Raw genomic sequence first — 16,291 nt, 5'->3', positions numbered from 1 at the left:
ACAACTCCTCCACCATGACCCCTATCTGGAAAGGCGGGAGACAGTGTCTTGCTCCTGAGTGACATTCTTTCTTGTGGCTGGCTCCTCCCAGGGACTTCTGAGATGGCCTGTCAGAAATGCCCATGACCTGCAGGGAAGCCCAATGCTCAGCCTGGACTCCTGCTGCAGTCCAACTTCCGGAAACCTGCTTCCATCTGTCCAGTCGGACTTCCTGCCAGTGTCAGCAGTAAAATCTCTCCTCCCAGTGCCCACCTGAACCTGTCGTGTGGCTCTAGCTTCAGAACCTAAAACTGGCAATTCAAGGGCAACCAGCTGCCTCTGAATATCTATTTTCATTTTGTTTCAAAGCCTTCTCAATATCACGGTAAGCTAAGTAAGGATCGTTATCACGTGTTACTGTCATACCTTATTTAACTGAGAGGTTCTAGATTCCGCTCTCTGTGAGACTTGCTGATACTGCTGGAAAGGAATCATCAAGTTATCCATCCATTCTTGAGCCTGTCCTGGATCCTGTTCAACAATGTCCTGCACTTCAGAATCCAGCTCATTTAGCTTGCAATGCCAGAGATCTAGCTCATCCCACATTTTCTGGAGAAGGAAACCGTAAGTCACTTGGAATGTAGAGGTCGCGACTCACTGTGTTAATTCCCAGTTTTTGCACTGTATTTGCACTTGTGAATGCTACCAAAACAACATCACAGGCACACTATTTCATTTATGCCCAGAAATCACTTGTGACCTAAATTGAAAAACACCTTTTCTGAGTTCTCTCAGTCTAATCGTTTTTTGTTTCAGATACAGACTTAGCTGCAAGGGTGCAGAAAGACCGGGATATTTCCAGAGACAAATGACACCAAACAAGGACAATACAACCCTACTCTTTCAGGAGTGATGAGGTAACATTATGTTATGCCAAAATCTTTTTAGAATACACACACACACATATATATGTATACACACACACATATATATGTATGTATATGTGGGTATTTAATCTAGAATACAATTTTATTAAGTATAAAGACAGGGGTGTGGGGGTGGCTCAGTTGGTTTTAGCTCACATCTTAATGTCAGGGTCTCAAGTTCAAGCCCCACACTGGGCATGGAGCCCACTTTAAAAAAAATTATAAAAATAAAACTAACAAAAGGAAAATATCTGTTTTACTTAGGATTATTGCAATGGCAAAAAATTCTAGCAACAACTTTTGGCTCAAGAAACCAACAGACTGCATTCAAGCCTGGACTTGTACGGTCAGAGGACCTCTCAAAGGTAAAATATTTAATTCTTACTTAATATTTGCTTAAGAACTAAATTTTTAGAAATAGGAAAAATAGGACTGGTTAAATTAGGTTCCTCTACTTATGAAGAATCAAGATTTTGTCCAATGGTGAGGCAGTCTGACCTATTTTTAAAAGTCTCCATTCACATAGAATACTTCCTTAAAATGTAGATTAGAGTAAGAATGCTTTCCACATACAGAAGTTTACTAGGGAATTAATGGTAGAAAATTAGGCTTATGTACAGCTTTACCTAACACTTGATTTCCTAAGATATTTTACAAGGGAAATAAATTTGGAATTTGTTTTCCCGTTTCCCTTCATAGTCTAAAGAAAAGCTGTCAATTCTTTTCAAATCCTACTGAAATATATTTTTTAATCAAATATGTCTCAGCAATGTTGTGTGTTGTATTTCCCATGTTAATCCACGTTAGGAAAAAGAAGACTCCGAGAAATGCTTGAATGCAGAAAACATGTTAGCTTTGTTTTCTATATTTGATATTTATATATATTTTTTGTTATCAGTCATCCCAGGATAAGGTCCTTACTCTCCTTTACTTGTGAAAAGGCTAGTTCATAATCATAGGCTCTCAGGGGTTCAGGCACATTCTCACCATGGAAAAACTGAGGAACAGTCCTTGAGGCGCCTGGGTAGCTCAGTTGGTTAAGTGTCCACTTCTTGGTTTCAACTCAGGTCGTGATCTCAAGGCTTGTGAGGCTCTGCACCTGGCATGGAGCCTGCTTGGGAGTCTCTCCCTCCCCCTCCCTCAGCTCCCCGCCCCCCCCACCAAAAACAACAACTGAGAGCAGTTCTTAAATGCAACTTTCTCCACCAAGCCTCTGCGGGGGACCCTGTGGATCTGGCTTAGGATCTCTCTTCTGAGTCATCCACAGAGCACACCCTGAGGACTGAGAAACAGGAGGAACACCAAAATCCTGAGGGAAATTAAAGGGGGAAGTTACCTTTTGAATTTCTTGAGCTTTCTCAATATTTTTGCTTTTCTGCTGCAACATCTTTTCAACATTGTGAAGCCCGTTGTTAATTTCGTTTATTTTCCTACTCATTGTATAGGAGGGTGAACTTTTCAAAACTTCATTGCTGATCTGTTACAGTGAAAGAAAGACACATTTGGCTTACAAACATCTTCAGTATCTAGCCACAGGTTCAGGTGATAAAAGGAATAGTCACACCGTTAGGCGATTTTATTCACAAAAATCTTTTAAAGATTTTATTTATTTGACAGACAGATCACAAGTAGGCAGAGAGGCAGGCAGAGAGAGAGGAATGGAAGCAGGCTCCCTGCTAACCCCATGTGGAGCTCGATCCCAGGACCCTGGGATCATGACTTGAGCTGAAGGCAGAGGCTTTAATTCACTAAGCCACCCAGGCGCCCCCACAAAAATCTTTTAAATGCTGGGGGGGGGGGGCATCCCAAACCATGCCAGTTAATATGTTAATGAGAGGTAGATCAGCAGACTAGGAAATGATGGCTCTGCCTACTCGACCTTTTAAATCCAATCTAAGAAAAGAAAAAGAAAATCAACAAACAAAAATTTGTTGACTGTAACCCACAGCATATACTACAGATCTGTGCTGAGCTGGTCAAAACTGAGCATACTGAGACATACCCCAGTGGAGCAAATGATATGAAAAAATTCAAGGGAGATAAATTATTTATTATACAAGTCTCTCATTTTATGAGAAAGACCTCTGCATAGACCGGTTTTCAATATAACCTAACTTACTCTCAAGCTGACTTAAAAAAATGTAATTCCCACTGTAGTATTGATTTGGGGGAAATAACCTTCTAAAATTTGCTCTTTCTTGAAGATGCACAAAGCTTAGTTTTTTTCTGTGTGAATGTTTCTAGTGTGTTCATAGCAATCAGAAATCTAGCTGCTGAACAGTGTAATTTTTTTATCTGAATGATTTTCCTAAGAAAATAACTTGGGCTAGGAAAGATAACAGATGAATGTTGAATGTGTCATTTTTCAAATACCTGCTTAGTTCTTGTTCTTGTTTTTATTTGTTTAAGGCTATGTTGATAAGGCTTTCCCCTTGCAGCCACTAAATAACCAAATAATACTTTATGCTTATGTATAACCCTTTAAGCCTTTTAAAAACCACTGTTATCTGTATAACCATGGAGACTAAAATCTTTCAATGCACGTGGTTATCCTGCCTGTATCAAGGCAGCAGTTAAAACTTGTCCTGAGAAGCCCAGAGTTAAGAGACTCTGGAGTCCCAGGCTCTTTTTAACATTTCAGGATGTTGATACATTTATAAAATGTTTTTATTCCACAGCTTATAATGCAGTTGAGATTTGTAGGAAAAAAATTAATTCTATGTTGGTTTTTAAATTGCTATAATAGCTTTTTATTACTATGTAACAAATTACTATAAAGTGAAGTTTTCTGATACTTGGGGCAGTTATTCTCTTGGCAGAAAAGCATATAATTTAGGTCCATGATTTACGAAAAGTAAGCAGCCCTTCGAATCACATCAAATGGTTCAGAGTCGGCCTGGATCTTTCAGACACACCAAACAATAAAAATCAGTTGCTATTTGTTACAAATATACAAGTTACTCTTGAAATTTTCAACTGCTAAATTTAAGATTGATTTTGATTATTCATTCTGTTAGCGATTTTCACATGAAGTATTCATGGAAACAAATTCAGTTGCTCTCAAAACCTTTAGTATTCTCTTAAAATCAATAGTGCATGATTGAGAGAGTACCTCATAACAGATTTTCTTGGGTGTTAAATCAACAAAATTTGTTAAAAATGTGTATTAGGAGCTTCCATGTTTTTTCATGGGTCAGATTTTTCTGAGAAATCTGTCAAAGAAGTCAACTGAGTTTGAAACGTGATTTGTGGGTGTTTGCATTTAAAAATCTATTTTATTAAGTTAGAGGTACTCCAGATTTCAAAAGGAATACAAAATCCTTCTGTGCATGCTGGACCAAATAGAATTTTGTTCTGTTGGATGTAAGGGCTCTTTCTATAATTTAATAAATCTATCTTGCTAAACTGCTGGGTCTCCAGTACTATGAAACATTTCCCATTCTTTCTTCCAACCTTCAGATTCATCCACTGAGGGGTAAAGATTTCTGCAGGTGTGTTCTGACAACTGTGTTACCACCATCAAAAAGATAGTGTGTGTTAAATGCTATTCTTCATGAGTTATGAAATTTATATTCTTATTGTCCTTGGTTGCAATTTCAAAACATTCACAGGAAATAAGTGCTGAAGCAAAACATTATTGTCTAGTATTTTAAAGTGATTCTCTAGTTAAGAAGGCCAAGTAAAAGCTAATCTATTGTTCTACTTTTAAATGTTAGAGAAGAAAAACTAAGCATCTTGACAATTAAAAATAACCACATTATCTAATTCTGTTATCTGTCACTTTATTTAGAGCAATTTCACCTCCGTATTCAATACACAGAGTTATCACTTATCTAAACTCTATAAAAACAGTCATTGCTAAAACAAGGGCAAAGGAAATGTGACATTACAGGATCTTTTCTTTATATCCATTCAACTCATAAATAATAACACTAGTACAAACGATTATTACCTTCTCATCTATGTCTTCTAAAGCTTTTCTGCATTCTTCCACCTGGGATTCAATCTCTGCAGGGACTAGGGTGTACATTTCAGAATACTTGATTCGCAGTTTTTCCATAATATTCTCAAAAGTTAGCTTCCCTTTCTTAAAAATGCTTTGAAGCTCCTAAAATCACCAAGAGAGTTTCAAAGAGGCACAGAACAGGGAAAAAGTTTAACTCTAAAAGTGAAAGCAGCTTTCCAGCACATCCTTCTGATTTAAATGAGCACACTTTGCATGACAAAGCCTGACTACTGATACAAGCCGATTAAGCGGAGAGATACTCAGTGCGGTCAGATGATGCTTTCTAGTTTGTCAGAATTAAACTCGATACCTCTCCATAGTGTCAAACCGTTGTCCTCAAAAGACATTACAACATCTCCTGCTTCTAAAGCAACTCTAGGATTTAAATATCTCGGTTGCAGTCTTGAGCTAAAAAGCTCCAAATAGCAAAAAAGTTTCAAAGAAGTTTGTTGGGATTTTTTTTGTTTTTGTTATTAACTTGTTGCCATTTCTGCTTCTTCCTATATTATCATCACAATGATTCAAGGCCACTAAAAGCCCTAGGCTTGAAGCACAAGTGTCTGCTTTCATGTAATTAGACAGCCCAGCAGAGCCCAACTTCTTTGAAAAGGCAGGGTTCCAGTTCCCTGCAAAGAATGTGGGCTTTAGGAGATAAAAGAAACCTGAACAAACAGTGTATTGGTTGTGGCCCAGAATCTGATCTACGTTCTCCTGCACTAATTATAAAGGAGAAACTCATTTGTTTGGGAAAGTTTCCCAAAGATCAAGTGGAAAAATACTTCTTGACTTTACTGTGGCTTTTTGGGGCCTGTTTTGTTTTTACAGTAGCTGTTCAGTAGCATTATTCGTGTTACTGGGTTGAGTCACCGCACTGAAGAATGATTACAATTTGAATGACTCCGTGATGTGTCACTCTTTTTTCTTAACCCTCAGTTGAGAACAAATCTAGAGATGGAAACTTAGAGAACAATGCCGTTCAGACAAAGGTGGCGTTTGAGGTATAGTGCCTTCTGGTTTCATCTAGACAGAGTCAGAATCTAGGTCTTCATTCAGAGCTACACACTGACGGCTTCGCCAAGACTGTGAGGGAGGGAAGTTCCCTGTATCAATACTGGCTCCCATTAACAACTGTGCGTGACTCTGAAGTCAACTTCCGAATGCCGTTTCTGCTTGTTACCACGGCACCAGAATCATTCTTAAAAAATGATGTCCCAAATCACACAGGGGCCTATGAACAGTCCCTGTGATAGTGTGATTTAAAAAGCTGTATTTGGTCTTCATCCCTGGTTCCTGAAGAGCTTCTAAGACTCTTGGAATTTCCTGGCTAGGAGTAGTAGGAGTGTCCTTCCTCACTCAGAACAAACCCTTCTCAACTGTACCTGAGCTTATGCTAATGAATGACTCTTGGGGGGAGGGGAGGGTGTGGGGGGGTGTGGGGGAGCCTCTAGATAGATTCTGGATAGGGCCTGGTTGCCAGAGGAACCAACCCTGTGATTAGAGAGCTGGAAGTTTCAGCCCCACTTCCCAATGGCTCTAGGGTGGGTGAGGAGCAGAAGGTTGAGTTCATTATCAACAGCCAATGATTTAATCAATCATGCCTACTTAGTGGAACTATCACAAAAACCCCTAATCAGTGAGGTATGGAAAATCTGGAGTTGGTGCTGGGAGAGTGGCACACCCACCCCCTTACCTTGCTCTATTCATTTCTTTTGTTGGCTGATTCTGAGCTGTATCTTTTACCAGTAATAGTAAAGTGCTTTCCTGACTTCTAGAAGGCATTCTAGTAAATTATTAAACCTGAGGAGGGGGTCATGGGAACCCCTGATCCACAGTGAGTCAGTCAGAATTACAGGAGAACCAGGATTTGCTTCTGAAGTGGGGGTGGTCTTGTGGGTGGAAGTGAGCCCTTAATCTGCATGGTCTGTGCTAACTCCTGCTAGTTAGTGTTACAGTTGAATTGAATTGTAGGACACCTAGTTGGCTTCCAGAGCCTTGGGGGGAAACTCCCACACATTTGGTGTTGGAAGTGTTGTGAGTAAAAACAGTTGCACTCCTATCAGAGATAAATCATACATCCTACTAAAATCAGTAGTCTAACACCCTACTCTATAATGCTCTGGGGACCTCCCCGACCTCTCAACTTTCTTCTCTGCAACATGGCCACAGGGATCTCTTACAGCTTGGCCCACACCATGCCACAGGGCCTTTGTATGTGCTTTCCCTCTCCTGGACCACTCCCTCCACTCCAGTCACAAAGTTACCTCTGCCCCAAGGACTTTAGATTCAAGACTGCAGACCTGTGCTGGCCACATTCACTGGTTTTTCACTTCATTCCTCACTTACCTCAAACTGGTCTGCCTTTTCTGGGTGGTCTTGTAATTCCATATTTTGGAAATAAGTTGCAGTCTGTTGAAATAAATTCTTCAAAGTAATTATTTCTTTTGTGAAAGAATGTCTTTCTTGGATTTCATTCTCCATCAATTCCTTATTTTCTTGAGCTTTCTGAAAAAGCCTAACATACAACATCAAAATAAAATTCTCTATCCTGCTCTCTTGTGAGATAGTTTCATTTCAATAATTAACACAATGTCTGCAAAGTTCACAAAAGATCTTTTCCTGAGCAAAAAGTACCATTTTTCATGATTTCGTTACTACATACACAAACATATACCAAATTCTATCACTCAATCAAAAACCTCTCTAAACTTCCATCTCAAAATATCCTCTTTTCATACTTTACACTCCAATTGCTCTCACCATCCTACTTTTCTCCGTGTGATCCTTGAGTTCAACTGAATATGACGTAGAGGGGAGAATGGAGTCACTGGTGGGCTTCTGGGGACAGATGACCCCATTAGTGTTCTTATCTCAGCTGACCCCATTTGCTGTGGATGTAGCCACCTTATTAGTAGGGATGTTTAAGAGGTAGGACTTTTCCTGAGGGCTATTTGGTAAGTATTTCTAGCTGTAAATATATTGTAACCTTTGACCCAGTCATTCAACTTCTTGGCCTCTTTCTCAAAGTATTAATCACAGATGCAGAAATTCTAGCATAAAAATCTTCACTACAGTGTTTTACACAAGTGAAAAAAAAATTACATATAAAGGTTTTATGTTAGGGTTAAATAAATTATGGGATAGTCACATGTGAAATATAGTTATATTTTAAGGAACATTTAATGACATAGGCAAATTAACATGATATGCTGATAAATCATTTAGCAAACAAAACAGTATAGCATTATGGCCATAATTTGTTTAAAAATACAATCATAGTAAAAAAGATGAGGAATAACTGACAGTGATTATTGCTGAGTGGTAAAATTAAAGGGGGGTTATATTAATCTTTATAATTTTCTACATTCTGAATTTCCTATAGGGAATCTATATTACTAAAATAGGAAAATAGCGAATATTAATAAAATTCAAAGGATATTCACCCTTGGTAATACCAAGATGGAGACTATGTGTTTCTTTTTATTATTATTAATCTTGTCCATCACCCCCCACCAATTTTTTTGAGTCTAGTTGACTAGACTCAACGTTACATTCGTTTCTGGTGTACAGTCTAGTGATTTGACATGTTTATACATTATTCTACGCTCACCACAAGTATAGCTACCATCTGTCCCGTTGCATCGCTATTACAATATTCCTAACGATCTGCTTTTTATTCCCAGGATTTACTCATTCTGTAACTAAAGGCCTGTATCTCTCACTTCCCTTCACCCATTTTGCCCATCCACTTCCCTCACTCCCCTCCAGTTCTGCTTTTTGTTGGTGTATTAATTTTTTTTTGAGATCTAATTTATGAGTGGAATCATATGGTATTTGTCTTTCTCAGATTGACTTCTTTCACTTAGTACAATATCCTCTAGGTCCATCCATATTGTCTCAAGTGGCAATGATCTCATCCTTTTCTGTGGCTGTATAATATATTATTGGGTACATATACCATATTTTCTTTATTCTTTTGTCTACTGATGCATACTTTGGTTGCTTCCGTGTCTTGGCTATTCTAAATAATGCTGCAATAAACACAGGGGTGCATGTATCTTTCAAGGTAGCATTTTCATTCCCCTGGGCAAATACCCAATAGTGGAATTATCAGAGCATACAATTATTTCTATTTTTAATTTTGTGAGGGACCTCCACAGTGTTTTTCCACTGGGGATGTACCATTCCAACCTTTTTTATACTTTTCTGCGTTAACCCAATTCTATGGTATCATTTGTCATTATGCTTTATTTTTACATTTTCAAAATTCAGTAATTTCTAAATATTAAGCCTAGGGGCTCCTGGGTGGCTCAGTGGGTAAAGCCTCTGGCTTGGGCTCAGTCATGATCTCAGGGTCCTGGGATCAAGCCCCTCATTGGGCTCTCTACCCAGCAGGGAGCCTGCTCCCCACCACATCTCTGCCTGCCTCTCTGTCTACTTGTGATCTCTGTCTGTCAAAGAAATAAATAAAATCTTTTAAAAAAAAATTAAGCCTGAATTATTAGGCACGTTTCCTTACTGGTTTTTCATAAGTCTTACTTGTTGCATCGTTTCTGCATAGATGTAATCTCTTGCAATGCTGGAATCGTTTCTACAGCCTCTAAGCTTTTGGGAGCATTCTGGATACTTCTCACGCGCTCAAGAAGTAAGGTCAGTAACAGCTGCTGCTTCTCCACATTTTCTTGGTAATGGCATAAAGAATCTTGCAGCTCACAGAGCTCTTCTGTGGTGGCCGCCTCTTTGGTTTTTGAAATTTCAGGCAAATCCTCTTGAAGACGATCCAAAATAATTGCTTCTCGTTCAACCTAATTCAATAAACAAAAAAAGAGAACTGACTTAACGAAGATGCACTCTGACCATTTCAGGAGCTGAAACAGACCTTGGCAATCATCATTTTTGTAACCTGGCTGTTCAAAGGGTTCCTAATACCATATTCTCGCTCAAAGTAGTGTCTGTCTTCCTCTAGCTGGGAATCTTATTCCTACAGTATTGGAATCCCAGAGTTCCCATCCCAGCTGCAGATCTGCGATTAAAATGAAATACTGCACTCGTGAGCGGAAGGAAACACTGTGGAACAGTTTCATAAATAATTTCCTTCTCCTTCCGATTTCAGTTGCAGAAAGCAGTGATTTCTCCTGAGATACCTATAAGCCAGAATGAGTCCCCCAAAACCGCAACTCCTGTATGAGGTTGGACAACTGCCGGACCATGTTTCTACAGGTGTTTTTTCTTCCACATCCTATTCCTGTAAGCTCAAAAAGGTAAGTCTGGTACTTCCTCATTACTCTAACACCTACACCAAAGGGAAAACAGTCCTAACTAATCATGTATTTGTCAATATGGCAACATGCAGAACCCGGAAACATGTAACATCACGCATCTGCAAAATGGAGTTCTACTACCCTTGACCCCAGAATGAAGACACAGAAAAGCAGATCCCTTTAATGCACTTCTTCAAACCCCGTGGCCCTCACCCTAGTTGTACCATACATTTACCAAATTCTGCCCTCGCACTGTGAGCTCTCCTGCTCTCAAACTGAGTCAGCCACCCTGCAATCTTGACATTATGGAATATCACACTGGCCAACTACATTTATTCAACACGAATGAAAACGATAAATTAAAGTCTGGATCCAAAGAGTAGAAAATAAAATCTAAGAGAATTTAGGAATTCCAGCATAAATTAAGTTTCCAGGGGCTTAGTGGTCTAGGGCATGCCAGAATTCCGTAATGTAAGGATCAAGTTGTTCAATCCTACACCTCTACCATTAAGAAAGAGGCCCAGCACGGGAGGTGCCCACTGGGATTTTGGAGGCAGTCTATGCTATCTGGAGAATACTGCTCAGATGCATTTATCAGAATGCTGCCAGTGTTGAGGGAGGTCTGCAGCAGGGTCAGACGCTGGTATAAGCTGCCCGGCCACTTGGGCCATATGATCCAGCTGAGCCGCCTGTCACTAGAACACGTGGGTATAGACAATCCATCTCCGAAAGACCTAGTTACGGAATGTATGCTTTCCATCGCCTCAAACCTAAATTCAGTGGGATTAGAAGTGCTAGTTCTCAGGCAGGCAGCTACACTTCCACTGGGGAATAAGATAAAAGGGTTCCACTGGCTTGTTTTGCAACCTCCCTGCCAGAGAACCCGCAAGCAAAGAAAGGAACTGCTGTTATCGTCAGAGATAACTGTACACCTAGGGCTTCTGCTATACATGAGGGTTGAAAGAAACATGTCTGTAACCCAGAACTTAATGGCGCATCTCTGGTGCGTCTGTGCCATGACAAACATAAAGGAGCCACCACGGCAACCGTGACCCAGGAAGAGGAAAGCCTCGAAAGGTTCGGTCCTTTCTCGGTCCAGTACTCCTCTTCCCCCACCCCTGTTCCCTGAGATCACTTGCCAAAATAAACCACCTGCCCACGAGCCCCTTCTCAGGCTCTGCCATCTAATGTAAGTTGGTAAGTGACTAGGGAGGGGCATAATTAGGACAATTTTACTCAAAAGCCAGATAATACTTCAACTTGTGACAGATAACCAAATCCCACCCAGTATTACTCAGAAGTGAAGAGAAATGAACTACTGACACAAACAGCAACAGGTCCGCATCTCCCACGCATGATGCTTAGTGAAAAGATGCCAAAACCAAAAGGCACAAACTCTTCAAGTCCATTTATATGACATTCTGGAAATGGCAAGACAGAGGAATGGATGCCAGGGGCTGGAGGTGATAGAAGGGGCTGATTACAGAGGGGCACAAGAGAACTTTGGGGGGTGATGAAAACGTTCTAAATCTTCATTTAGATTCATTGGTGATCATGTGACTGTGTTCGTCAAAACTCAAACAACTTTATGCTAAAGAGGATGAAAACAGCTCCCAAATCAGTAAAACAGTTTCTACAAAAATTATGCATTCATTCTTCTTCTTGAAGAGGCTCTGCAGCCCCTGAATGATTTCCCTTGGACACAGAATTCTAATAATATGGTTATAAAACTTTTGGGTTCACAGTCAATCACAGAGTCTGGAAAGGGAAAAGGAAACAAAGTAGCACCACAAGTAAACAGAGTGGAGACTGATAACTCATAACCAGCACTAGTAAAAGTCCTTTGAACTTTGGTACACGCTGAAGAAGTCAGCCTTATGCCTCCAATTATCCCTGAAAGCATGACTTTATTCCAGCACATCATGATCACTGAAACAAAAATGAGGACTTTGAATAACCAGAGATGAATAATTAAATCAAGCAGATCCTGTGTAAGAAAACAGGGAGGTAAAATTTTAGGGGGAAAAGAAGGTAAATCAAAATTTCAATTTATATTTTAAGTCATAAATTTAAATACCACATTTAAGTTTCTGAAAACCTACTCATACAAAACCTTTATCCCCCCAAAATACTGGATTCTTCTATTACTATCCACATCTTAAAAAAAGAAATTCATTCTGTCACATCCCAAAGCACCAACCATGCTAACAGGACCTCACATGTACAGGTGTTTAGATGATATCATTTTTATTAAATGGATACAAGCTACTCCTACAACAATTCAGTGCATGTAAATAGCATTTAAGTTGATAGTTTCATCATTAAAAACAACGGAGCATACGTCTGACGCCTCCTCTACCACTCACTTGTGCATTTGGGCAACTTCCTCAGTCTCACTATGTCTCACTTGCCTCATCTACAAAATGAGGGTAAAATAAAATTGTCTAGCTCACCGGACTGTTGTGAGAATAAATGATAATACGTATAAAGTGCTCAGAACTCTGCGGGACACAGGCGCATGCACCATGCCCGTCCACTAAGTGTTACAGTTGCTGTTACTGTTACTACAGGACCACATATTTTGTCTGTGCTACTTTTGGAAAAACACACTCCGCCACCAGATATTGTCAAATGTTTCCATGAAGAATAACGAAGTTCTAAATGAACAGGGTCTGAATTAATCAAATATAATTGCAAATGGGTGTAGGGCAATAGAGAGGCAATGTAGTAAAATAGAACAAAAGCTTAGAATTAGCCTAGACGCGGGTTGCAACAAGAGCTGTTGTCCCTCAAGAGATATTTACTAACTGCCTACTAAGCGCAAGGCCCCGGTCAGATTCTAAAGTTAAAAAGCAGCGAGCAAAAGAGACGTGGTCCTAGTCTGCAGCCTCAGCTCAATCACTAGCTGGGAGGTCTTGTGCCAACAGAAACCTGTCAGTGCCTCAGTATCCCCATCAATAAAATGGTAATAATATTTAACTCCCGAGGGCAATGCAAGGATTTGGTGGCGTCCTGTGTGAACAGCACTCTTCGGATGGCACACGGCCTACTTCAGGAACCCCATCGACTGCGCCAGTATGAATGGGAAAGAAGAGGTGAGCAGCAGTAATTTACAAAGTATCTTCAAGTTTTAACATTCAAGAGTCTACTGACCAATCAAACCCTATTAGCACTACCAAAATGATACTCATTTTCAAGAATATCTAGTTGCGTTCCTTAATTGAAATATTTTTATTTTATGTACAAAGAGCTAGCATTAAGGTAGGTATCTTGGATACCTGCAGTAAGGGAGATACCTTAGCTGACCCATTCAAGGAAGTTCACTTAATTCAGTTTAATACTGATGGAAACACTGGAGACACAGACTGAGGCCATTATTTCCAGATCAGACCACGCCAGTTTGAGCAGACATGGCAAGAACGAGAACCCTGGCCGAATTTTCTCCAACGGCTCCGGTAGAGCTGTTGGTGACCCATCTCATTCTCTCAGATACAACGGGGCAAAAAGCAAGAATACCAAATTTTAAGCAGAAAAATATGCTAGTGTTAAACATTTACATCCCAAAGTGTGACCTACCTCCAGTCAAGTATTGACTCATTGTATTTCTCTCAAGTAAATTTAGCAGGAATTTAGACATGAATAAGGACTTTCATTTAATGTCCTGACTTGTACTTCATTTATACCTGATCCTTTGGAAAGATTAACGAATATCCTAAGATAATGTTATATGATTTTAAATTTTCTTTCTAAATATCTGTGAAGGCTTAAATCCAGAATCATACTTAAATTAACATCTGTGATTGATATATTATGGAAGTTTTCTTTAAGAGAGTTTTCAGCAAGAGCAACATACATATTTTTAAGTTCATAGTTAACAATTAATTGGAGTAAGTTTCCATAGTTAACCACTGTAGTTAACTTCAAAATTAGCTGGTTATTATGAATATTACTTAATTCTAACCTTTAGTATTCTGTTAAGACAGTCATTTCAGAGGGGTTAACTCAGATGCACAATAGAGATTTTAAAGCCCAAATGAGCAAGTACTTATTTGTAAGTATTACATGATACCAAAAAAAAATGGCACTATTAAGAAAAGAATTTGAATCATTTCTTGGAGATTTTAGTAGGACCTGACCTCTATAACAATTATGTGTCATGTATATGTGATATAAACAAATCGTACCAGTTGAGGAATGGTTTTATATAAAAACAAAATGAAAGTAACAAAACAACTTAAATGACATTTACTAGGAAACTGGCTTAATTGTTGAAAATGAAGCACTTACTTCTTCACTGACAAATTTCCACTCCCACTTCAGTTCTTCGCACCATATCTCCCACTCTTTAGTGGCTTCCAGCAAATTCAACCATTTGTCCCATAAACCTGTCGTGGTTCTGAGCAAACACATGTCATCACTGTCCGTGCATGCGCGTCTCAGGTGTCTGAGGACCTGCCGTAGTTTCATTAATTCTTCTTTGGTTGATAGGAGCTTTGACCCCAAAGCCTTAGGAAAGAAAAGGAATAGGAGGAATAGAACGTCTGTTAATTTTTCAGAGACTTATAAACTTCTAAAGATCTTGAACTACTGATGATTTTAAATCATCCAGTAAGTATTCCATGATCCGTTTTTTAGTCCTCTTAGAAGTCAATCTGAGAGAGAATTACCTATGTATTATTGTGTTGCCCATGAATTTGGAACTATGGTGACAAAAATGACCCATAAACCAATTCTTCAGAGTAAAAAAGTGTTCTGAAAGGTGAACATCCTAAAAGTTCATTGTTATTTTAATATAAGTCTCATTATTTCACTAGGTTGTTAATTTGCACTATACTTATCAACAACCAACACATTATTTCGGGTTTTTGTTTTTGTTTGTTTGGGGACAGATGTTAAGCATAGATAATTTAGAATGTTTTCATTCAAATCCTAATAACATATGCCATAGATTCTAACAGATGAAAATAAGCAAATACAAAAATTGCATGGTAAGAATAAGAAGTAGCCAGAGTTTAGCCTTAAGATAGTTGCATTAAATTCTCTGTAACTGATTCAGCAACATCCAACAAAATAACATGAAAGATGAAGCTTTAGGAAGAGTGATCACTGGGGCACCTGAGTAGCTCAGTCAGTTGAGCATCTCCTTGTGATTTCCGCTCAAGTCTTGGTAGCACGGTCCTAAGATCGAACCCTGCCACAGGCTTCCACTCAGCAGGTGTCTGCTTGAGCGTTGGTCCCTCCGCCTCCCTTCCCACCCACTCACCCATGCGCTTACACACACTCTCCCTCTCTCTCTCAAATAAATAAATAAATAAAATTTAAAAAAGATTTTATTTATTTATTTGACAGACAGAGATCACAAGTAGTCAGAGAGGCAGGCAGAGAGAGAGAGGCGGAAGCAGGCTCCCCGCTGAGCAGAGAGCCCGACGGGGTGCTAGATCCCAGGACCCTGGGATCCTGACCTGAGCTGAAGGCAGAGGCTTTAACCCACTGAGCCACCCAGGTGCCCCTAAATACATAAATTTTTAAAAAAAGAAAGAAAGCAAAAGAGTGATCACTAAGAACAATTTGCTACTGGTTTGCTACAGTCCCATGAATCTGAATGATGAACTCTCTTGGAACCACTGTTTCGTGTTTCCCTTGGTGTGTGGTCTGGGGTATTTTCTTGAGTGCACAACTCAGGTTGAAGATTTCTGTGGGTCACAACAGAACCACATTCCCTGCTGCTGCCACTTGCTCTTTCTGCCAATTTTCTGCATACAGACTTATTAGAGATGTGCAAATACTATTACCTTGCTTTGTTCCAAGCGCTCTAAAGCTTCTCTGTAAGATGCTGGCAACGGAAACACAGACTGCGCAAGAACTGCCTCCATTTGGTTTAGGTCAGTGCAAATTTTCTCTTTAATTTTTCTGTAGGATTTGTAATTCTCAAGACACCTGTGAAGCACAGTTAAGGGAGGAAAAAGTGATATTAAATTTCATTTAGTATAATAAATTCTGGACTTCCCAAAATGAATTCTGTTTAATAAAAAACAGAATGAAATTCACGTTTTGCTACTCAATGTTTTTCAACAAATTTTTATTGACTGTCTCCTTCTCATAGGGACCTGCATAAGACTTTT

At 39.4% G+C, this 16,291-nt stretch overlaps 1 protein-coding gene and 1 long non-coding RNA gene across 11 annotated transcripts in view; one reads left to right on the top strand and one right to left on the bottom strand.

Moving 5' to 3' along the window:
* The window catches only part of SYNE2 (spectrin repeat containing nuclear envelope protein 2), a 327,766-nt gene that overhangs the window by 127,001 nt on the left and 184,474 nt on the right, over positions 1 to 16,291 (bottom strand). For all 10 annotated transcript variants that reach the window (XM_046009418.1, XM_046009420.1, XM_046009424.1 and 7 more), the window contains 7 exons: positions 15,962 to 16,106; positions 14,457 to 14,675; positions 9,448 to 9,713; positions 7,255 to 7,423; positions 4,858 to 5,013; positions 2,242 to 2,382; positions 406 to 588 (listed from right to left, as the gene is read on the bottom strand). In XM_046009418.1, the coding sequence (XP_045865374.1) occupies positions 406 to 588; positions 2,242 to 2,382; positions 4,858 to 5,013; positions 7,255 to 7,423; positions 9,448 to 9,713; positions 14,457 to 14,675; positions 15,962 to 16,106 (1,279 nt within the window). The remainder of the gene's footprint in view (positions 1 to 405; positions 589 to 2,241; positions 2,383 to 4,857; positions 5,014 to 7,254; positions 7,424 to 9,447; positions 9,714 to 14,456; positions 14,676 to 15,961; positions 16,107 to 16,291) is intronic.
* On the top strand, positions 109 to 1,274 carry LOC123944365. The gene is made up of 3 exons (XR_006818780.1): positions 109 to 364; positions 796 to 896; positions 1,170 to 1,274. It is a non-coding gene; the product is annotated as an uncharacterized LOC123944365 (long non-coding RNA).

This window comes from Meles meles, chromosome 6, assembly GCF_922984935.1.
Source record: "Meles meles chromosome 6, mMelMel3.1 paternal haplotype, whole genome shotgun sequence".
Taxonomy (NCBI): domain Eukaryota; kingdom Metazoa; phylum Chordata; class Mammalia; order Carnivora; family Mustelidae; genus Meles; species Meles meles.
Note: the sequence above shows the minus strand (reverse complement) of the source record. Positions and strands in the feature narration are given on the sequence as shown.